Raw genomic sequence first — 24,020 nt, 5'->3', positions numbered from 1 at the left:
AGAACTATAATGAGGACTTGCTACATAGCTACCTTGGCTGCTTCTGAATTTGTGAACTTTGATTAATGAGCAACTGTTGGTCTGGTACTTTTAAATCACCTCTCCTACGTTTACACTTTGGTACTGGTAGACTTCTATTTGGGCTGGGCTTTGCCAAGATCACACATGGTCATGCAGTGCCAGACCATGATTCAATGAGCTGCTTCTTTACCCTGCCTATGCGAGGTTCAATCAGAATCGCAGCTCTTATGCCGCCTTCCTTGTGGCACAATTCATCACTCTTGTGGAGACAGCCACGGTTCTACCCACACATGCTGGGCTGCACAGGCTGTTCAGATGCAGCAGACACCTTTCAGGGAACCCAATACATTTATTTTCTTTTGTTCCCAAGGCAAAGTAGCACAAATGTCACCCTTCCATTTCTTCTTTAGACAAACTCGAGGCATGGAATTCAAGGAAGAAAACAGGCTCCAGCAAGTACTTTCACACCTCTTTGCAGAGGAGCCTCCTAAAATTGCCAGCTTTCTGAAGACAGTGCTTACTTGGTTAAACAACATATAAAAGGACATTTGCTACTTATCTAGGGTTGTTACAGATCAAAGGGAACGTCAAATTTGCAAGTAGACCTTGGAAATGGTTTGAAAATATGGCGTGGCTCACTTCTCGTAGGCATCTAAAGGATTGCTAAACAATACACAGCAGCAGAAAAAAAAATAAGGCTGAAAACTAAACTCTTTTTTCCCCACTTAAGGAGTTATTCCTTGAGCTTTTGTCCTCTGTCTCTGAAGCTTCACAGGACATGAGAAGAGCATGTGGCACTGCCAAGGGAAAAATCTTAAACGACAAGTTGGGAAACAGTTGGTGATTCAAAAGGGAAAACAAGTGGCTTTATCAAAACACCACAAATGGAAGCAAAGAGAAACTAAGAGAGGAAAGCCAGTGAAAAGAATTGCATAATTTGCTGTTTTGCGTGAGCCCAACCAAGAAATGTTATGCAAATGAAGAATAAGCCCAGTGGAACATTATTTTCCTGCACTATGTGTTTTTGTTTCTGGCTGGGCTGCACAGTTCAGTTCACTCATTTCCTGGATGTCCTCACGACAAACTAAAAAAACCCCAACCCTTTGACCTTGACAAAATTTCTTCTAAGTACAGTTAAAGGAAAGCTTTCTGGCTATCTCCCACGATATTTGTGGATGACTGTGAGTATAAATGTATTGTTTATGAGCCTCTTGGAGGGTTAAAGGTATTACATATAGAAGTGTCATTAAAGGCAGGCCACGGAAAGCACAAATTGGCATGGCACTGGCTTTAGATGGGATCTAGTGCTAGCACAGCATCACACCAAATGAATTTGAAAAGGGCCAGCGATTTCCTAATCACATGGAGTGGGAGCTGAAAATCAGGGAAGACTCCCCTTGGAGAATAGAGCTTAGGAGGCAATTGAACCACTGCTCACTCATGTTCCCATCACCAGCCACCACGTCACCACAGATGCGGGCAAAATCTAGAACAGAGAAATTTTGGCATGGTTTAGTCAGTTATGGAAATAAAAGTATTTTGTGGTCTGGTCAACAAGGCAAGTGGGAGCAGGAGATGCCTGCGCATATTTTCTTGGGATAAAGTCATAGTTTAAGCCCAGCTGGAAACTAAGCACCACCCAATCGCTCCCTCACTTCTCCCTGGTGAGATGGGGGAGAGAATCAGAAGAGTAAAAGTGAAAAGACTCATAGGTTATGATAAAGACAGTTTAATAGATAAAGCAAAAGCCATGCACACAAGCAAAGCAAAACAAGGGATTCATTCACTTCTGCCCATGGGCAGGCAGCTGTTCAGCATCTCCAGGCAAGCTGGGCTCCATCATGTGTAACTGTTACTCGAGAAGACAAATGTCATCACTCCATACGTCCTTCCCCTTCCTCCTTCTTCCCCCAGCTTCATATGTTGAGCATGATGCCATATGGTGTGGAATATCCCTTTGGCCAGTTGAGGTCGGCTGTCCCGGCTGTGTCCCCTCCCAGGCTCCTCACTCATGGGGTGGTGTGAGAAGGAGAAAAGGCCTTGACTCTGTGTAAGTCCTGCTCAGCAACATCTAAAACAATATCAATTTTCTTTCTTCTTCCTATTTCTATCAAACACAGTCTTAAACAACTAGAAATGCCTGTTTTATCTCTTCTTCATCTTGTTTGGTACAAATTACAACAAACATATTCATAAAACTGTACACAGTTTACAGAAAACACTACTTAACCTCAGAAACACGGCAACTTCATGATCTATGTCAAAGAAGCAGAAAATAGTAGGGATAGTTTAAAACACTGGTGTAGTCTCTGACTTTTAAGCATGTCTCACTCTTCTCTAGCAGTGTAAATTATACTGCAGCCAGTACAGATGAGAATTTACAATGAACTTCTAAAATATCTATGCAAGTATTTTTCTTTTCTGGATGCTTCCTGATCTCTTAGGCATTTGAATAGTACCCCAGGCTTATAATAAACTGAAAAAGGATGAGGAAGGGCTGCCCACAGACTTTTCAAGGAATAGTGCTTTACTACATAGAAAATCAGTTTGTTGATTTCTGACTTCATTCTCTTAAGAGTCTCATAAAAAAAAACAACAGGTAAACAGTTGTCATTATGTCCTTCAAAGAGGCTAATATTTACTTATCAATGCTCCTAAACAAGACAGTAGGTTGGCAATTCAGTTTTATCTGAGCTCCTGAAAATGCACAATGCATAACACAACACTGGAGAGATGTGATTTGCTGCAAAGATTTTGCAAGATTTGATTTGTTGCAAAGCCACCCAAGGAGATCATTTGCCCTTGGGCTGGTTCTTTCCCCTCCTTTGGAAGGTGGGAGGAGCCTGGTGGTCAGACTTCCCAGGTGGTTTATATATCATACTTTTTTAGGAAGTACTAAAAGTGAAATACTTCGTTACTTTTTTTTTTTTTTTCCCCACACGTCATTGTTTGACTTGGGAGTGGAAACCTCTTTTCTCATCTGTTTTTCAGACCAAGTCATCTCAAGAGCTTCAGTAAGCAGGAAACACGGAAAAAATTGTGCTGAATTGCTCTTGAAAAACTACAGTTACTAGGTTTTAAAATGTTCCCCTAGTATTTGCATTATTCCCTAAACATGGCCTGTGTAAAACACGGAGTAATAAAAATAATTGAGATGTTAAGGTAACTGACAAGTACCTAAGCATGACCACTGTGTAATTAGAAGTCCAACGAGGATTTTATTCACATCCATCCAATTTTGATGTGAGAAGCTTGCCCTGTGTTGCTACTGGAAAGCACTGATAAGCTCCATGGAGAGCTAGCTAGGTGGGTGAGTCTCAAAGAAAGTAAATCTGCATTTTAACTTCCTTTGTTTTTTTTTTTTTTAGCAAGGAAGCTGTTGCGAGAATATGGGAAACAAGGGAACTTTAACCTTTTTTTTTCTGCAGACACTCTGGTATTTAATACTCTCCTTCTAACATACCAAAATTTCACTGGGTATTTTCTTACACAGAAGTAGCTCTTTAGAGAACAAAGCCAGCATTAGACATTTGCTACTTTCAGGCACTGAACATTCCCTACCGGTAATCCCAGGGAAGAGCCCCAGTGGCTGGCAGTCCCTCAGGCACTGGCCAAGGCTTTGGCAAGTGGCAGCTGCAGTGTGGTGGCCACTGCTGGAGAGGCTCAGGTTTCAGGAAGGAGCTGAGACCAGTGTTAAGTTACAAAGTGCTGCTGTTTGTCTCCCAGTAGCCAGAAGAAACAACAATGAAAACAACCTTTTAGACTTTCTTTGCAAGAAGTGACGTGACATAATATGTGGTAATTGGTTGCTTCCCCTTCCCACAGAAAGGACACTTTAGGAAATTGAGAGCATCTGTCCAATGAGCATGGCCATTTCTTACTATTTTCTGATTTTTTTTTTTTTTTTCCCGTTTAAGACAGTGGTTGTTCCTGTATGAAACCCTTGGGAAAGCAGCTAGTTCTAGGTATGCAACACATCCCTTGGGAACTGCTAACTTGAAAACGCTGCCACAATACTTCTGCAGGCAATGGCCAGCTGGGATTCCTCGCTTACCCGTGGCAAGAGACACAACGCCTGAAAGAAATGTGCAGAACTGCCAAGACAAAGCGAAGCTGAAGTTCTCTAAGATCTTGAAAAGTTTGAAGGTCAGGAATGCTGCATGGGTGGAGGAGCACACAGACAACAGCAGTGGAGCTAAAACAACAGCAGGAGAGAATTGCTGAATCCTGAGTGTCAGGAGAGAGCCAAGGAGAGTGTGCTTTGATGCATGTAAAGGCTTACACTTCTAGATTGACAAAGACACTTACAATCTTTAAAGACAAATAAGATTATTATATTCTCCTTCACTTCCACTATCAACACAGTAGGAAAAGCACCTGTTGCAAATCACAATCACAACTACTTCTAATTCCCAATCACCCCTAAAATACAAGTGTAACATATATAGGTCTGCACCCATAAAATACTTAAAATGTGTGAATAAACAGACTTGCAAATATATAACTGTATTAGTCGATGCAGTTACTTCTACCATGGCTGGAGAATTGCAGTCTGCTACCCCAACATGAATTGTGGCAGCTCCCACGAGGCAGGCCAGCAAGTACAGCAAGGTAAGGCAACTAGCTGGGTTTTTATGAAAGAAATAGTTGCACAGTGTTTCATATGTGTTTTGCATCTTCTAACTTTGCAAAAGCATTCTGTATTTCTTCATGTATTGTGAAATCCCACATAAATAGTGAAATCACATTTTAATGAAGCATCTCTGAATATATCAGTTATAAATGATAGATTGATGTGTTAACTGCTGTTAATTGACAGTAAGTGATCAGCTTTTGTGAAACTACAACTTTGGAGACCTCATACCGTTTTCTAGTAGTTCTACTATGAAAAAAGAATTGCTTGTAGTGAATTTATTTTGAACTACCGTATGCTGACATAAAAAAATAGAATTAAAGTTTGATCTCGAATTACAAAAAAAAGCAATACTTTAAGGAAAGTTTCACGCATTTTTTTAATGTACCCTAAACTTAGAACTAGACTGACAGAGATCACACTTCCATGTAAAAACCCATGAAATTCTGGATTTTCAGCTGCTTTCAGTGTGTGGTGTGAGACACCTGGAGACAGTCAGCACCTTTTGCCAATGAAAGTGATATGCAATGTCCCAGTGGAGCAGCACCTGATCCAAAGAAGAGATTTCTTTTGAAAGAGACACATAAACCACACAATTTTCCATACCTTCTGTGTGCTTTTTTACATTACTGACAACCCCCTTTTTTCCTACCCCATTTCTTCTGTCAGCTCTGAATCCCCCATGGGATTAACAAGGAGCAACCTGGACTTCTGCTTCCCTTTTTGCCCATGACAAAAATGGCTTAAAGCCTGAATTCCAGTCAGGTCATCATGGTGCAAAACACGCCACAGCCAGCACTTTCACTACTATTGACACACACGGCACAGAAAAAGTCCAGATTGCCACTCAAGATGCTGCTGAAACAACTCATGTTTGAAATAACTTGTACAATCAAGTTCCTATTGTAAAATACTTTTCTAACGAACCAAAAGTAATTTCAGCAACACCAATGCTCCGTTACACCTGTGATAAACAAGAGAGTAGTAAAATAATCTCTACCATTTTTCCCTTTCTGCAGAGTCTTTTATATAGAGGTGGGAAAGCTGTTCAGCCAGGAAACAACCAGTAAATAACACCACTCACCTAGTTTGTAAAGACATGTGCAGATTAACACCGTACTTACCACTCCAACAGGGAAAGCTAGAACAGCCATCACCCAGTCACGGAGGGAAATGAGCTTTTTCAGCTGCCTCTCTTGCTCTTGACTGTCATTTCCTTTGGTGAGAAGACTGGACAGGTCAGTCAAGACACAGATCCCGAAGAAGACAGCCTGGATAACCTGCATGGGAGGGGAACACACTCTTGAACACAGAGAAGACCCGATCTTCAGCAGAGAGCAGGTTGGTCACAGGCATGCGTGAGGAATATTGACCCGGAATTGACGTAGGGAGCAGAAAAAAAAAAAAAAAAATCAGTCCCTTAAATATAGGTACAGTTTGTTCACATAAAAGCTGCTTGTGCTTCTAGTCTGAAAGCCCTGCGTACACCTTGCTCCTCATGTATCAGGGGAATCGACATGAGCGGAAGGACTGTTCCAGAGGTCCCAGCCATACCTCAAACACGTGCCACCTCCGAGGACTGAACTGCAGCCACCTCTTCCTGCTTCAATCCATAGAATTCAGCCTCAGAGCCACAGCATTCGCCCCTGAGGTGGACCAGCAGTTCTTTCCCTTGTGCCAGGAGCAGCACCTTAAGACCATGCCTGCCCCAGACATTCAGGTGAAGAAGGTGCCTGAGTCTTCCCGAGAGATGCAGCATATGGCCTGGGCTCTGGCAGATCTACCACTACTTCATCTCAGGCAGTGAACTACAGAAGAAGCAAGCTGCAGGAGTTATTCAAGCTTTCTTTCCGCGATGGCAGACTGTCATTCACCTGCCTTTTCCTTCATGTGTTTACAGATTTGTTTGCAGTATTGTAAGATTGTCTGTTGTATTAAATTGGTACTCACGTGAACACGCTGGTTTGGTTCAACTTCACTTGATCTTAGTTTGATCACTGCATTTTTTCTCCTTAAGTAGCTTAGTAAAATTGTAATAAGCTAGCTTGGGAACACTCTTGCCTGAGGACCTGCACATCCCTTCCAGCGCAGTTCAGAAAAAGCACATGCAGCTTGTTTACTCCCTGAGCTGGAAGCCCAGGTCACAAACCCACACACATCAGGTATTCTCAGGTAAAAGATTAACAAAGCACAGGCCTGGTTCCCAAATTGCACAGTGATTCATCAAAAAACATAAACGTATGCTTAAAATACATACTACATGTTTTTCAAAGCAAGCATAGAGTACTAGTTTAGAAGTCTTATTTGTAAACCTAAGTGTTCCTCTGATTAGGAGCATCTGACTAAGCACCAGACCATCCAACAGAAGAACAGTACATGTCCAGATTTTCCAAAATACAACTTACTATGTGCGTATGTCTTTGCAGCATTTACACTATAATAAGTAATGTAAAAAAACACCTTAGGCTAGGGGACACTGATCAGGAAGGAAGGGCCAAGCGGATGTTGGCTACCAGAAAGAAATTTAGAGATGCGTAACAATTGGATGGATTAAAGTACATTCCCTTCCTCGACAATCCTTATATGACCCAAATACTTGTAAATTCTGGCTGTAAATCTGTGAATGACAGACATGCAAATGGCCCCTGGATCTGCCTGCAATTCTTCTGCCATTGCTGTCCCCTCTCCAGGCTGTAGCTACATATAATTTGCTTGATAAATAGATGAAACAACAGTACAAAACATTCCCCGAAGCCAAGAAATGTGACAGACTACTAGTGCTAGAGCTGTATATTGTGCTAGAAAAAAGGTATTACTACTTCAAATGACTACCTGGAAAAGTTACCATCTTCTTTATAATTTCTGAAAAACATTTTACATAAAAGTTGGGGCTCCTTGGAGCTACATAACCACACAAGCTCCTAAAGCACTTTTTCATATTACTTATTTGAAACAATCTTCCCATACTCAGCCCTATTTTTCACCAAACAGATGGCCTGTTTGGAGAGAAGGAATAGAAGAACTAATTATGCATTTGCTTGACTTAAGAGGAGATATGATACCATCCACTATTCACTCAAGAGTGTGAATGCCAAAGAAGGAAAAAGATTGGAGACAGGACTGGAAAAAGTATACCTAACAGTAATGAGATCAATCTGGGTGTTAAAAAGTTTAGGCTGAGTACCAGGAAATATTTCCTAACAGTGAGCACTGTCAAACCATGAAATGGTTTCTCAGAGGAAGTGGTGGAAGCCTCAAGGCTTGAGTCACTCAAACCGACATTGGACAAAACATTTAATAATGTACTGCAGGGAACACTATTACACTGGCAGGGCTTGGACGAGTGACTAATGGATTGTTCGCAGCTCTAACTATGATTCCCTGAAATGGTCTCTCTCCAAAGAAACACAGCCTCAAACAATCACACACCCGCTTTCTAAGGGAATTGAGATTGTACATCCACTAATCAATCACAAACCGAATAGCTTCTCTCCCCATTATCCTGTTATGAACACACCACTTCAAGGGAAAATATGATATCATTGGGAATAACTGAAGACTCCTAAAGGGAAAGAAAGTACTCAATGATTTTAGAGAGTAGGTATGAAGTAAACTATTCTACAAAAATATTAACAAACAAAAATCCATATAGGAAAGAGAACCTTACATATTTATTGAGAACATTCAGAGCCAATGAATAAAATCGTATAGTGTTCAGGGAGGAACAGTTTCAGCTTATTCATACAAATAACATATGCACATTTGCTCTTGTAGTTCCTTTACTTTCTAGAACGTGCAAGAAAACTCTGACATCTATCAACATTTGGGATCAGACAGAGGACCTCCAGAGCTGCATGAGTGAACAGCTGAACACAGTAACGATTTACAGTCTTTGTGGGTCTATCATAGGAAAAGCATAGCATGAAGCTACTGGTGGTTTGTGGCATTAAATGAACTTTTAAAGTCCGTGGTCCTCGGTGTCAGTGCTGCCTAGCAGATGCAAAAAGTTCACAGCAAGGGAGTAGAAACTCCCTCTAAACAATATTCTCCGAAGTGCCCTGGTGTTATCTCAGATTTAGGATCACATTTTCAAACCACAGACCTTATTTTGAAAATCTGCAGGTGGTGAATCTATACATGAAACATTCCCAAGATGTTACACAGTTGACTTTTTTTTTCCCTTCAAAATGTAAGCAGTAACAGCACTTCAGAGGAAATATCTTCCAATTTTGCCTCTAACTAGAATTTGAAGGAAAATAGTGATTTAGAAAATGACAAATACAAATTTGACAGAAAACAGACACACCTTCCTTATACCATGTAATAGTGATAAAGACGAAGCTTGTAAGCAGAGTATGCATAAACAAGAAAAACATCAAAACAGGTAAAAAATGCTATCTTACTGCTGACCTCATTTTCTCCACTGAAGCCTAGAGGGGCCGCTGCTACTGCAGTTGATACTACAGTAGCCTTAAGCTGTGATAACATAATGACAAGTAATGGAAATGGGCATCTACAGGTATTTTAGTAATATAAAACTCTGAGCAGGAAATTACTTGTTAAGTTGCCGCAAGAGAAAATGAATAGAAGATGAAACCAAGCAGCTCAGAAACCTTCTCAAACAGTGAGATCTACTCAAATTATATATCAGAAAAAATAGTTTTTATTGCTCCTTACGAACAATTAGAAAAAAGTAAACTAACTGTACACATCTGTCTCCTACAAAAAAATAAGACTTGCTTCAGTTCAACAGTTTTTCCACAAGGTGCTCACTGCAGGATAGCAGCTCATGGCCTCCCTGTACTCCCCCTAACTTCACTTGTTAGAGTCAGCCAGAAAATACATTTCCTCATAAGCCTGTCTTCAGGGCACAGAGATTCCCTTATCCCCTGTGACATGGGGCTCCACAGCGCAGACAAAATCTCTGCACAACTGAGGTCAGTGGAAATTCTGTCACTACTCTCGCCAAAGCAGAAAATTCCCATTAAATTCACTGAATCTAGCATTTCATTGCCTGTGGATGCATGCTCCTTCAAGCTCACTCTCATAATCAGAAGCATTCCTTAGAGCTCAGGGCAGAAGAACTGGAAAAGTCTGTGCAAGCACTATTATTATTGATGGGTATTTTTTCCTCTACCTTTGCAGCTGTCCTCGAGTTACCATTTTGAGATTAACAGCACTTACAAATTAGCTCATGTACTTCTCTATAAAACAAGGCATCTGAGTAGGCTGGCAAATAGCACTGTCAGAGCAAAACATGGGAGTAACACAAGATCAGAAAGCATTAAGAGAGCATGGAAAATGAAGTAACTTTTACATATTCCACAATGCCGTGTTTGCACGTGAAATACATGTGTGTGTGTATGTGAATGCCTGCATGTACTGGGTACCTGCACCTCACTTACCAGGTAAGCTTCCACTGTTTAAAGGGAAGACTGCATTTAACAAAGAGACTTAAGAGTCTGCAAATATGACCCGTATTATAGAAAGACTAATTCACATTAGGGTGTCAGGGAGGCCTGGCTGATGCCTGGGGGCTGTGAGTGGCAGCGGGCAGCCAGGGCCCACCCCAACCCCAGCCAGGGGCAGTGGGGCAGCCCCAGACACCTCCCTGGTGACAGGCCACCAGCCCACGGGTCAGGGGAGACACAACTGGAGCCCTCAAAGCAACGCTCACACTTAAAACAACCCATGGCTTTCCGCACAAAGATGAAAGTTTAACTCCACCAGTGTGCAAAACCAAATTGCTGATCATTGCCATTTCTCATATATTTTTGATTTTACAATCTGCCATATGCAGAACATGCTCTGATTTTCCTTTTCAAATACAGGAATATGATTTATAACCTTATAGTATCTGTTACTACTCCTTCTCAACTTAAGTCACTTTTGCTTTCATTCCTCCAGCCTCTAGGCATGATTATTTAATGTACAAATGTACTATGCTTCAGCAATTAAGACGACTGTATTTTAAGAAACTCTGAAGTAATTCAAGTCAGATTTTTAAGTCTTTGCCCAGTGAAGACACGACTGATTGGACTCTGTTTTGGGACCATGCTTGGTTTGGGTTGTTGAATATTGGGCTATACGCAGGCACCAGTGGACAGCCTGCATCCTGAACAGCCCAATTTTCTATAGCTGCAATATACAGAGCAAGTCCAGCTTAAATCAAGAATAACAAGGTATTATTGATAGAAAATGCACTGTGTTTACAGAATGAAGTCATGGGCTGTAGATGTTTATTCAATCCGTTACTGCTCTTGGCTGCATGAAGCTACTGATTCTTCTTGTCCATCACCATCCCAGCATTACTGACAGCGACACTGCTTTTACTCTTGACACATCTCCTCCCCTCACTGTATCTTTGTTAGTTATAATAGCAAACAGAAGCTGGACAACACGCCATCAAGTGCTAAATCTTTGTATCAGAGAAGCTACTGACTTCAGTCAGGAAAAGGCAAATCTTTGTGTCTACAGACAAATGAGAAACACAAATAAATAAAAGCAAGAAGCAACAGCATTTTAAGTACTAAAATACATGCAAAGGTAATACGTCTAACCACTAGATCTACAATTAAAGTTGAAGTGCAAACACCATGAAAATGTACTGCGTGCTACTCAGAATCATTACTTTTGTGCAAGGAATAGGGAAGACTTGTATTTTAAAGACCAGATGTAAAAGAGCAGCAGCACCCCAGGAGATGCCTTGACTGACAATAAGTTGAAGTATGCAGTCAGACTTCATATAACATCCACGCCACACAGGATAAAAGTAAAGGACAAGGGAACAAAACCAGAATAAGCCAAAGGAATGCTTAATGCAAACGACATCTATTTTACTTTGAGTGTTTTGTTGGTTAGTAATCTTGAAATATATATTTCTCCAATTCCTCCTTTCACTTACACAAATCGGAACTTAAACTCCACTAGTAAAACATGACATTTATTTCTATCAGAAGAGCCATTAGAAATTTGGGAAGTGCATAGATGGACAGCCTTATAAATATCTGGCACTGCCCTCATGCGAAACAATGACTCTTGTCTCCTGTTACAGCCTTCAGTGGCGGAAAGGCTTCTGTAATCAGGATGTCACACAAGAAGACCAGCCCTTACGAGGAAACCTCATTTTCATGACTTAGTCATATGACATGAATCAGCTTATAAAACATGCCTAAGCCCTTACCATATGATGTAAGTTCAGGAACTCCTCACAATATTGTCCTTTACTTTCTCCATCATCTCCTGTAGTCTTTTTCTTTGAAGCCCATCAGTATAGCGCAAATGTAATCAAGGACAGGGTTTTAAACCAATGAAATTTTACCCAATAAAGAATAAAGTCTACTATGGAATTATTATGCATGTAAAAGAAACCCATTTGACGCTTGGGTCTAGTTTTTATAGGTACTACATTGTTTAAGTGCAAGTGCTCAAGCACCTATGATGGAGCTGTGGAAAGGGGACAAAGCTGTGTAAGTGCACAAGACTTTGTTTCCAAGGGGAGAGATGCATTTTAGAATTCTGCCTGTTGGAACACAAGGTATGTTTTTATCTGGACAGACAGAAAAGCAACCTTTTTGTGTAAATGAAGCAATTCAATTAAGAAATCAGAAAACTGAAACAGATGTGAGCCCCTAAAATGTGGTGGGGTTTTGGGCGTTTGTTTTTTTTTTTTTTTTTAATGGCACTGCCTTTTGGCATCTATTACAATTCACAGTTTTCAGCACATGAAATTAAAAAAAAAATCTGATAAATAATATAACCATAGTGCTTGTACCTCTTCCCTTCTCTCTCCATCTTCCCTCCACTTAACCCAGGAAAACTCCTTACTGGAGAGATTGAGTTTTAGACCATTCTGTCTTAAAAAGAATCTTGACTACCTTGTAATGGTTCGCAAACACATGCAGCACAGGTCTTGAAGAGGTAGTGTCGTTGTGCTAACATTGTTTTAAAACCACTTTTCTTAATATTTTTAGTACTCCTATACAAATGTATTTTGTATTTTATCCTTACTACAATAAGCTAGACTGAAATTGGGTAAACTATCAAAAATATTTGGAAATGCTTTAATTTTTAAAGGCAAAAAAGCGTATTTATTGTTCTTTATACATGGGTAAAATACCCTCACCAAAAAAATTGCCGTAGTGGACGACAATTGGGAAATTCATTTTAAAGTGCTACTGTATCTCAGCTGTGTTGCATAGATGACATTTCCAACATGATCTCAGCATGACAGAGTGGATGCCATCTGGCTCAGAAGTGCTAACAGCATGGAATCCGCTACCACATATTGGATGAAGAGAAGCAATGGACAAACAGAATACACTGTAGCAGTATGAACAAAAATTTGACCAGATGCTGAGAAAGGGTTAAATTTCCTCAAATCTTCTGCATTCTTTTTAGCTGTGTCATTCCTCCCCAGCGCCATTGTCAACCCAGTCTTCCTTCTTCCTCTAAAAACTACAGGTATTTTCTGGATACTTTTGAGTTACAGATGCCTGAGTATCTTACTTTGATCTCAGCTAACATACTCAAAGAAGCACTAAGCTCATTGCAGTATTTAAGGACTTATTATTCTATTTTTATATTCATCTTTTTGATTTTAAATTGTTTTGACTAAACTCATTTTCTAATAATCTCCGTTTTCTTCCTTAGTCCCATGCACTGTGTACAGAAAAGCTGCCATTACTTCTTATTGTATCCTGCTTATAAGACAGTGTAATTTCATTAAACATATATAATCCATTCAGCAAACATGTATAATACAGTTTATTCAGAATAGATTGTTATTTTATTAGGTTATATCTTTTATGGTTTTTCTTTGCTAAAGCTTAATCTCATTAGGATTATACACTGCACAGAAGGTTATGTCATTATTTTGGCTTAAATGTTAATTTTACACATTTCTGCATGATTGGTACGTTCTGCAGCAGTGGCCTTCCAGTCAATCAGGCAGGAATGGCAGCTCACTAGACAATGTTTGAGATAGCCAGCTAAGAAGCTAAGACTTGTTCTGCAGCTGTCTGTGCTAAACTGAGCTCTGGGATAGGGTTTCTGATGGCTGGAAAGTCCCTAGCACTTTATAACTTATTTAGGGGGTAACTAAGTTATATCTTATTAAGTACAGACCTTTCTTAAAACCTCAGAAACTTCTGCATTGCAAACATCTTCGTGTTTGGAAATGGAGTTTGAAAACCACTAGAGGGAAGCAATTTTGACAGATCAAATCTGAAAACAAAACTACACAGAAGCTTCTCAATGTTAGTGACTGGTTTTGCTTTTTTATTTCTTTTTAATGAACAGGGTAAAAACTGCCTTCTAAATCGCTGAATTTGGAAAAGGCCATGACTGATGTATCTTAGCAACACAGTGACACAGCTGGAAATGCAAATGAGAAAGGCACTACAGTCTTCTGAGACACAGCAGCCTCAGTGCTGCCCTACAGCTGTAGGAAAAGGTTTTAGTCTGTGTCATCTGTTTCCTGAGTGCTGTGAAAGCAGTAATGAATGACTCCTCACACCAGTCCAGCAAGGCAGGCTATTAAGTAATATTGTCTCATTTGTGCAATTCTCCCATTCTCCAGGGAAGGCAAGGGAAGAAAACATTTGAGAGCTTTATCCCACCTCTTCATCCATGCAACCTACCAACAACACACAAACCAAGTCAGCTGCAAACCCACATTGTGAAAAATAGCTCAAGCCTCCAATCGGGGTCATCTGCAGCTTCTGCTTAAAGCAACTTTCCTTCCCTGCCTCATTGCTGCAGCAGAAGGGTAATTTATGAGGGGCAGGTAAAGTATATTCATAAATAAAGTTATCACTAAAATAAGGATGTTCTGTAATTAGACCGCAGCAAAGGATGCTGCTATTCAAGCTCCACTTGAAAAAGATAGAACATAATTGTGTATATTAATTATAAAGCACGTGGTTCAATGAAAGGTGATCTAACATGTTGTACTGTCCTCATAAACAATACTATTCTTTACATAACATTTCAAGCAAGGCACTGTGTGTTATAAAGAGTTGTATTTCAGGAGAAACAAAATTGTTCTCATTATCTTACATCTCTAAAGAAAACATGGGAAAAACCCTCACTGCATTTAAATTAAATAATGTAAGGTGGGTTGAGTTTTCACTAGGTGTGTGGCATTTCAACCCCAGATGATAACACCTCCCTGCTTTCATTGTCTTTCCAATAAACAAAACTCAAAGGAAATTAAGGATTTGTCTCCTGATTATCTGTCAGTGAAAGTGAGGCAGGGAGAAACGAGCCAGCCAAGGTCAGACAGCAAGTCAGGAGGGGACCCAGGGGATGAGCTCAGGTGCCCCGGTCCCCAGGCAGCTCTCCAAGCACCAGATCAGGCTGTTTTCCATGCACCTGCACTCGCTCTTCCAGTGATCACCGTTTCCACTGCTCACTAGAGAAACACCCCAGCTTTCTCAGAGAAACAGCACAGACCTTTGGACCCTCCAAGCACAACCATACTACTGGCAGCATAAGTCCAAATACTTTCCTCTTACGGATCTCCTATTAATCACAGTTGTAAAAGACCTTGTTTGCTTTACTGTGTCTTTCAAAGTTTTCCAATGGTTAGATACTCTGACTAGCTGATCTATTTGTGCCAACCAACTAGAGATACCAAGGTCTTAAACATAACAGCTTTGGAGAACTTGTCCATTACACCATCCCCACCTTCACTGTTCTTGTACCTCAGTTCGTAACAGCAAATGTTGATTTTGAGCAACACTAGCACTGAATAAATATTTTTAATTTTTCCATCACTTGTTCTGCTCTGTATGAATAAGTTCCATGAGCTGCAATTTCAGTGTGGTGCACACTTGGCTTTCCAGCACCCTCACAGTACAGGGCATTGGGTAGAAGCAGCACAACCATCCCATCTGCCACCTGGAGACTGTCTTTGAACAGAGCGGCCTGAAAAAAAACCAGCATGAAGCCAACATTTTTTATCAGTAAACACCCCAAGTTCAATAATAAGTTGTCCTTTCTTCCTAAGAGACAGGAGGTTCAGACCTCATGTAGCAGTTAAGAAAGCAGCAGATGACACCAGAAAAAGAAACCTTTGCTAAAATGTGGAACTGGTGAGCAGTACAGTGAGCACGGTGTTTTGGAGTCTGTATGGCAGGAAAAGCACTTTGCAAGCACTAGCTTGTAGATGTGGCAAACCAGCACAACAACAAAAAGAAAAGCATCCATGCCTATCAAGGGACATAACCTACTGGTCAAGCCAGGCAGCTCACATCAAGAAGCACTCAAGTGTCAAATGTCCTCTGCTAAATCTCTTAGAACTCTAACAGTGATGCCTCCATGCAGCAGGTAGGTGTGCGCACACACACTCCTTATTAACACTATGGCTGTAATTGCAGCACAGCTGGGGAGAAGCACACGCTCCCTGTGCTGAGTCACCCACAGGAACTCCCTGGGCAGTCCCGGGAACTCCCCAGCCAGTTTCTGTCCAGATGAGATAACTGAGTGATAGCTACAGGATCCCGCCCCAGGCAGTCCCGGCTCCACCAGAGGAGGAGGGATCGACAGAAGAACTCCCCAGGCAGTCCCAGTCTGTGTTAACACCATAACTGACTGCGTGACCGGGACTGGGGAGGCAGGGAGCTCCTGGCAGCCCTGGGAACAACTTGGGCAGGTCCTGCTTTGCACTCATGAAGTATGTACTGAACTGACACTATTTATCCATTCAGATGCGTTTGTCACTGGATAGGGCATTTTTTTTTTTGCACATAGTTACGGCAATTTTAACTAGGAACTCATCATACATGCACCAGAGTGTTGACGTGGGACCACAGGCCAGCTGGATAAGACTTCACCAAACCGAAGTTTGGGGAGTCTGATCCAAACCAGGTGCAAACGCTGTTATGAGGACACTTGTGAAGGAGACTTCTATCACCAGCTGGACAGACACTGGCCATACTGACACCACAGTGACAACAGTAACACAAGAGTGTTACCTCATGCAGAACATCCAAAAAAATCAGTTTCTTCAGCTAACACTTGAACCGGTGTGTGTATAACACAGACCAGGATGGTCTCTAAGAAAATGAGAGCCTATGACCACATAAGCTGGCCACAAAAAAAAACCCCCAAAAAACCAAAAAACAACCAAACAAAAAAACCCCACACAGACGTAAAACATTACCCGAGTGTATTAAGGGCATTGGTTCAAGTAAATGTGTCTGACACCACTGTCAGTTCTTATGTAAGGTACCTATAATTCTGACTTCCAAAATACATACTCTTTTCCCAAAATACTTAGTAAATAAGTACATTCCACTATTCTGCCCTTTTCCTCACAACACAAAAATGCTGGTTACACAGATAACGTTCATACATGTTAGTGGGTTTTGGGCCGTGCCCATTTATTCACAATCTGTCTGTCATCCACTGCAGCATTAGGCACAGACACAACTGTGACAAAACAAGGACCTCTCCTGTCCAGACCATCTCTAACCACGCAACATGAAACTTCACACCAGAGTCCTGGAGCAGAGCTGCTGAGCAGCTCTGTTGGCATGCCTGGCCCAAGAGATTCAGTTCTGACTAACAGCAAGACGAGGCCACAGTTAACATTTAGCTTTGGGTCATCCAGTAATCCTGGCTCAGACACGTTACAAATTTCACAGGGCACAGCCTGAGCAGGGGTCTGGACCCCTCCATTCCCCCATCACAACAGCAAAGCCAAATACTTGATGCAGAGCTGAGTCCAACCTGGATGCTGCCTGAGGACCACCACTTCATTTCCAAGAAGTAGACTGTAAAGTGGGATGATACTTAAGCAAAAAATTAAGTGTGTATAGTAAGGAAAGGAGTATGTCTGCGATCTCGCCCCTCTGCTGCGAGGCAGATACACGCAGCACTGAAGTCACTTCAGTCGGTTCCCTGTGTAAAACTGGTGCTCACGCAAGATTGAAGCCAAATCGGGGGCTGCTTACTGTAACACGTGGTGGAGGGAAGAGACAAATTCTTGGTATCAACCTTTTATGCGACAATGTATATTACTTGCTGAGGGATGCATCTTCTACACCCATTTCAACCCCAACTGAGCTTAAATAATAATTCCTGTCTTCAAGAAGACCTAGATTCCTGACAATGCCACAGGGTAGGATGTCCACCCTTCTGTTAAGTTGTGCTAGTGTGGGAGAGAGCCCACAGATGTCTTTGGAGGCTTATACTGAGGTTCTAGCCCTTTGCCTAGATTTCACAGGGAAAACTATCTGCTAAAATACTTCATCTGGAGCAAGAAATAGGAGTCAGAAACCAAGACTACTACTTTCTGTCCCACCCTCCTCCACACAATATGCTAACTGGACAGCCACTCTTCTAAGCACACCTCTTTGCAAAAGCTCAGTCTACCATTTTGTTTTTAAAATAAACTGATTTTCTTGGTCAAAAACCCAATACATTTCACAGGCCTCACTGCTGAGCTCAGATACATCACATTTCTTCACGTATCCCTGAAACCTCAAGGAAAATACATGCCAGAGATTTTTTCAAGTTCTACTTGACTCCATCAGTTTACCTTGTTCTTCCCAGTCCACTAAAGGGAAAAGGCACTTGCAAGCTCTGGGCGTATCCAAACCTCTGTATTATTCTGCTGTCAAGATGGGACCATTTGACTTCTTCATTTCTATTTATAAACACAGGTATTACAAGAGCCAGACTATTTAACCATGAAGACTGTCAAAACAGATAACGTATTGTGTCTCACTGAATTACAAACTGGCTGGGTGCCTAGCCTTTTGATTGCAAAGGTCCACTTTGTCATAGCTCCAGCAATGTCTTCTATCTACTTCAAAAACGTTTTGAAAAAACAGACAACTGTGAAATGACTATATGGATCACACAAATTACATTTGTTAATCCTTCTGTTGGTTAACTGCACTTAGTTTACTGCATCTGATGCCAGCTATGAAGAGTAGTACTCTACTGGAAAATGTAGCTGATGACCTTCATTCTAACAAGATACCGCTCGGCAGTGATTTCCCATTGTATCCACAGTAGTGTGTGCTCAGAGAAGTAAGGGTGTTGACTTTACTGGAACTAGTTCTCTGATAAATTGTTTTCCTTATGCATTTAGGGAGTTCACGTGAATCCACAGCGCAACCAAAATTAGTATTACACCTCAAAGAACCGAATACTTAGTGTAGTAGCAGTTATAACACAGGCACTCATTTTATGAGGACCATGAAATTTTACTTTACTTGGTGAAGGCATTGCTTGGATTTGCTTCTGAAATATCAGAATTAGAAAATCAATGCATTTAAGTGGGTTAATATTAACCATAAAAAACTGTAATAAAACCTATAACAAGTATGGCAAATCTAATACAGATAGGAAAACATTCTCTTTTGACAAGAGAACATCAAAACAAAAAAATAACTCAGAAAATGCACATTGACTCCAAGTTAAAATACCACAGCTTGCCTTTATATGAAATTGTATTAGCTTATCTTTTGGAGGAAAATACAAATTAAATACTGCTTTGGTTTATAAAATGCTTGACATCCAATCATTTAATCTGCTCACATGCACTGAATAATGTGCAAGCACATTCTGTTGCCCTAGGAAGGGACTTCTTTTGAAGAGGCAGGGTTTATCCAGTTATGGATATAGTCAAAACATATATTTCATTTAAAAGCAAAATTATCATGATATAGTATCCAGTACAATAGTATTTTCATTAATACAAAACTGTAACTTCAGGAATTTCATGTCTGTGTTTACAACATTTGTATCAATGCCAAGATAAGGTCGGCACATCAATACATAGTCAATTTAAAAGCAAGTGCAAAAGTCTACAGCAGAAATGGTCATATTTTAACCAAGCGTTTATCAACCTTGTACACTAAAAGGTAAACCATATCATTACTTTAGTTTAGAAAAATTAATCAATATGCCTATCACAGTATTACTACAGCACTATAATTGTCTCTCTACAGAAATTTTCCCACCCTTATTTTGTTTGCTATTCCTGCTTTCCAGACTTAAGATGCAAAGAGTATTATAAGGACTCTTGCCTCTCTGAACAACTCAAGTAATCTGAAAGGAACTCATGTACTTCATTCTAGGTTTGCCTTCATTTTATAGCACTTAGATAATTTGCATTGATTTTGCCGCTAGACGGAAAGAGAGCCAGCTCCAGATGGAGACCTTCTCTTTAGTATTATCAGACCTTCACCATCTTTTAGAGAAACTGAAAACTGATAAGGGATCAAAGAGATGATCTACTTGTTTCTCATTCAACTCTTGTTTATAGGATTCACAACATCACACAGAAAGGTAGTTTTACGTGCACCTGTCATAAAGCAGCCTATTTAGTGGTATCACTCTACATGACTTGACAGTATAAATTGATTGTACACAGTAATATTTCTATCAAGCTAGATTTTCTTTTTTAAACCAACAGAAAACTGTGAAGCAGAGACCAACTGATTGCTGGCTATATTTAATAAAATCCACCTCAATCCTCAAAAACTATATGGTGTGCTTCCCTGTTTTCAATGTCTTTATTCTTCTTAACAGTAATCTTTTTCAAAGCACTAATAAAAGAGATTTTCCTTATAGGTCAACATATTTATTCAGATCAAACAGAAGAGTAAGATTCACAACTGAGATGTTCCCTATCATTGGCCATTTCATAAGAGGGCAGAATAGAACATCTGCTAACCTCACTGTTGCATAATATCACATAGGAGCAACCAAGAGCAACGCAGGCAAATCCACAGCAATTTACTGCTTTGTAACTCAAAACAGAGCTTTAAATTCAGCTCGAAAAAAATACAGAAAATGCTACTGTAGCTGGACAGAACAAACACAGCAGTAATTTCTTTGTGGCAACATATACTTAATAAGCAGACTGCTTCATTCTGCACAACTTGCCATTTTTGGATGAAGTCCCTGCTGAAAAAAACTGTGGAGAAAGAAGGCCTATGGCATTGTTGCCATGTGAGCATTGCAAAAACATCACACTGAATCCAACCACCTAGTCAACCACTGGCAGAAAAAAAGACTCTGTAATATTCTAGTATGTAATCCAGGCTCATAAGGGGCAAAATGAAGTAATGTAATGGCAAAAACTTCCCCTAAAGAAATAAAAGCATGCACTTACTATATTTCTGATAGATAATTACCATGACTGGTGACAGGCTGGAATATGTTAAAATTTGTCCAAGCAGAATTTTGACCTGTTTTAAATAATGAACTCACTTTAAATGTGCTGCACATGTAAAGAAAAGCTTAAAACATTATGTATTTAAATCTGACATACTGAACAAATGAAATGTTTTCTGCAATAAGTAAAACCAGATTTATTGTTTCTTTTCACCACGCCCCAGAAGATTTTAGAGGTAGTATACTTTATCCTCCCACAATTCATAGTTATTCGCAGGTGAGGAGGAGGAAAACCAGCTTTCCTACTTTTTAACTCCCAGTTGATTTCTCAATGAATTGATTTCTCTTCATCCTGTGTGAATGAAATGGTTACTGAACTAAACTAACTGCTTCTGCAGAGAAGGCTAGTATTGTCAAAAAAGCAATTAATACTGAAGCACACTCCAACTCTGGCACTTAACCATTACCTTCAGAGAATCACAGAAGGTTAGGGATTGGAAGGGACCTCGAAAGATCATCTAGTCCAATCAGGTAGATTTAACAACAAGAACTATTGAAAAACCTGAATGTGTAGTCCATGCTGACAAAAGCATCCAAGAATGTGCAGGATAAGGATGTGTGAAAGATTATGTGTGCTACATTATCATGCATCCAGCAAACAACTATCACTAGCAACATCCTTAGCAGACAATGTGGTCGAGCAGTTCCATGATACAACAGGAAGAGATGGATATGCAACTGTAGAAATATTAACATGCTGAGGATGGCAGGTTTTCAACTTACTAGTCAGGACTCAGGCAGACAAAGTCCTAGGAAATCCAGGTCAGTGTTGAGCATGATCTGAGCAAGTGGTTGGACTAGATGACCTCCTGGTCTACCCTCCAACCTGAGTGATCTTATGATTACATCAAGTCTGGGGCTTCACATAACGGAAAGTGTTTATAGTCTTTTCAAGAACTGTGAAATCTCTTTCCTTGTCTGCAAAACACAGATACCTCTAGAATGACTCCAGTTGATCACGAAATCTTAAACACTTCTGAAGTGTTTTCACAATTTACTAAAAGGCTATAGTTGTTACAGGACAGGTTCACACTTCACATGAGGATGCTGGTGCACGTACACTGCAGCAATTGTACTTGATCTTGTACAAGCATCTCCCTGCAGGTAAGACTTCAAATTTGTTACTTATTATAGTTGGGGGGTGAGGGCAGAGTCAGAGGTCACAGACCAAATGAAGATTTGAGCTTAAATCTGTAAAATAGACTGTTACTAACTAATGTGTACTCGGTAGCATCTGATTGCTATATCTCCATATAGAAACAAAAATACCCCCTCCCATCCAAATTGTGTCATGCTTCTAAAACTGGAGATCATTCTGCAATTGCAACGTCTGCAAAGACTAGCTAGGCTTGACTCACCCTTTACAATAATGACAAGCTATTTGTGCACATTTAGGCATTTATCTCTCAGCAGACAGTCAGAAAGAGCTAAGACAGGTAGCTGGTTATTTCATTGCCATTTGCTGCCTAAACAGGTCAGGAAACTGAGTAGCATGTGCACCAACAGGTGAAATAAGGTTGCTGTTGTGCTGCTTTTTAATTCCTCCTTGATGTTCAGAATGCTTGATAGACTTGTGAATGCTAGCTTCATATGCTACATATTAAGATGAGAAGTATTCTCTAGGGCAGTTAAACAATATTGTATTACTGGCTTATTTGAAGAAACTATATAGAAAAATTATAGCTAGTAAGTATTACAGCCAAGTCTACACAACCTTTTAACTTTTACAGCTAGGACTTCAAAAGAAACTGGAAAGGAAACCTACTAGAATTCATAGCACAAGGTACAAAGCACTGGAAAATTATATTTTATTATACCTCATCCAGTGAAGCACCAACAGTTAATTTTAGTATCACATTTTATAGACAAACTAAGCCCACAGAGTTTACTAACTCTCCTATGATGACATATTAAAACTCAGGACATTCTGGAACAAGAATACAGTCAAAACTCCTCACTGAATCAGACTCAATAAATAATCCTTTTGCCCTTGATAGAAGACAGGTGGCAGAAATTCTTCAAGATTTGAATACATCCCTCCCTTATAGACATCTTTGAAAGGTCATACTTAAATATAGATGTACACATTTCTAAATAAACACCACTTGCATCTTCCTTCTGATGGTAAAGCTATGACCATATGATAAGTCTATCATGGAAAAAAATAATTTTCAGTTACAGACCCTGGCCACAAGCAGTAAAGTTGCATTATAAGCTTAAGAGTTTTCTCCATGCTTCAGTTTGTCTATTTACCAGATTAAACATGTATTTCTAATTGGCAACTGCTTCATGGAAGAAAGCCTTAATCCAGCCTTAGTTTAATTTTCTATGTCTTGAACCTTCAATCTCATCTACATACAAAATGAAGATGCTAGCAATATCAAAAGATAATGATGTGCATTCATAAGACTTAAGAGGTAAATGACAACACAGGGTGCACGCTAGAGGCCTTAAAACTGGATGAAGAATGCAGCGAAGTTCAAGCACTAACAAAGCTAAATCCTCATTTGGAAGAGAGTAGAACAATAATTAAACTAGCATAATTTTCCAAGTAAAACTGTGAGAACCAAATTTGGACTATGATTAATCAAGAATATAAACACCCAAAATTCTTTTGCTGCCATTATTGTTTACTACTAATTAAATAGATAATCTTTTCACACTCCATTTGCAGAAACATCTTCTGTTTGAAGTGTTGTAAAGATGTTGTGTTTGTCCAACATAGAAACAAACACTTGTAAATTTCCCTTTTTGATGGTTCTATACTTTGATCAGTTCAGTTCTTTTTATGACTTCAGGAAAACTGGCTTTTAGAGATTTATTCAATTTCCTGAGAACTGGCCGTATGAAATATTTGATGGCCGCTAACTTCAGCTCTGTACATCACTGTCCTGTCTCTCAGTTGAGGTGAGATACAAACAAAGCTGCGGAAAAGTCAGATTAAGCATGAGTATCAACACTGCTTCCTTTTGTCACTGTGGTTCTTTATAAAATACTTGGACATACTTGGTGAACGGAAAAGGTCCAAAGCATGGTTTGTTCACAGACCCACCAGAAAACAAAGAGGGAAAGAAGGATGTTCATAATGGAAGTAGGTCCAATTGGTGTAAGCTTAAAGCTCAAATAAGATAAATCACTTAGGATGTAGATTTTCAAGTGATAAAATTTT

At 40.0% G+C, this 24,020-nt stretch overlaps 1 protein-coding gene across 3 annotated transcripts in view; it reads right to left on the bottom strand.

Moving 5' to 3' along the window:
• The window catches only part of AIG1 (androgen induced 1), a 121,538-nt gene that overhangs the window by 80,459 nt on the left and 17,059 nt on the right, over nt 1–24,020 (bottom strand). For 2 of the 3 annotated variants that reach the window (XM_065632149.1, XM_065632150.1), the window contains exon 2: nt 5,779–5,934. In XM_065632149.1, coding sequence (XP_065488221.1) covers nt 5,779–5,934 — 156 coding nt within the window. Of the gene's footprint in view, nt 1–1,808; nt 4,217–5,778; nt 5,935–24,020 lie in introns of those variants that run through there. The other variant, XM_065632151.1, reaches the window with a different exon arrangement.

This window comes from Caloenas nicobarica, chromosome 3, assembly GCF_036013445.1.
Source record: "Caloenas nicobarica isolate bCalNic1 chromosome 3, bCalNic1.hap1, whole genome shotgun sequence".
NCBI lineage: Eukaryota > Metazoa > Chordata > Aves > Columbiformes > Columbidae > Caloenas > Caloenas nicobarica.
Note: the sequence above shows the minus strand (reverse complement) of the source record. Positions and strands in the feature narration are given on the sequence as shown.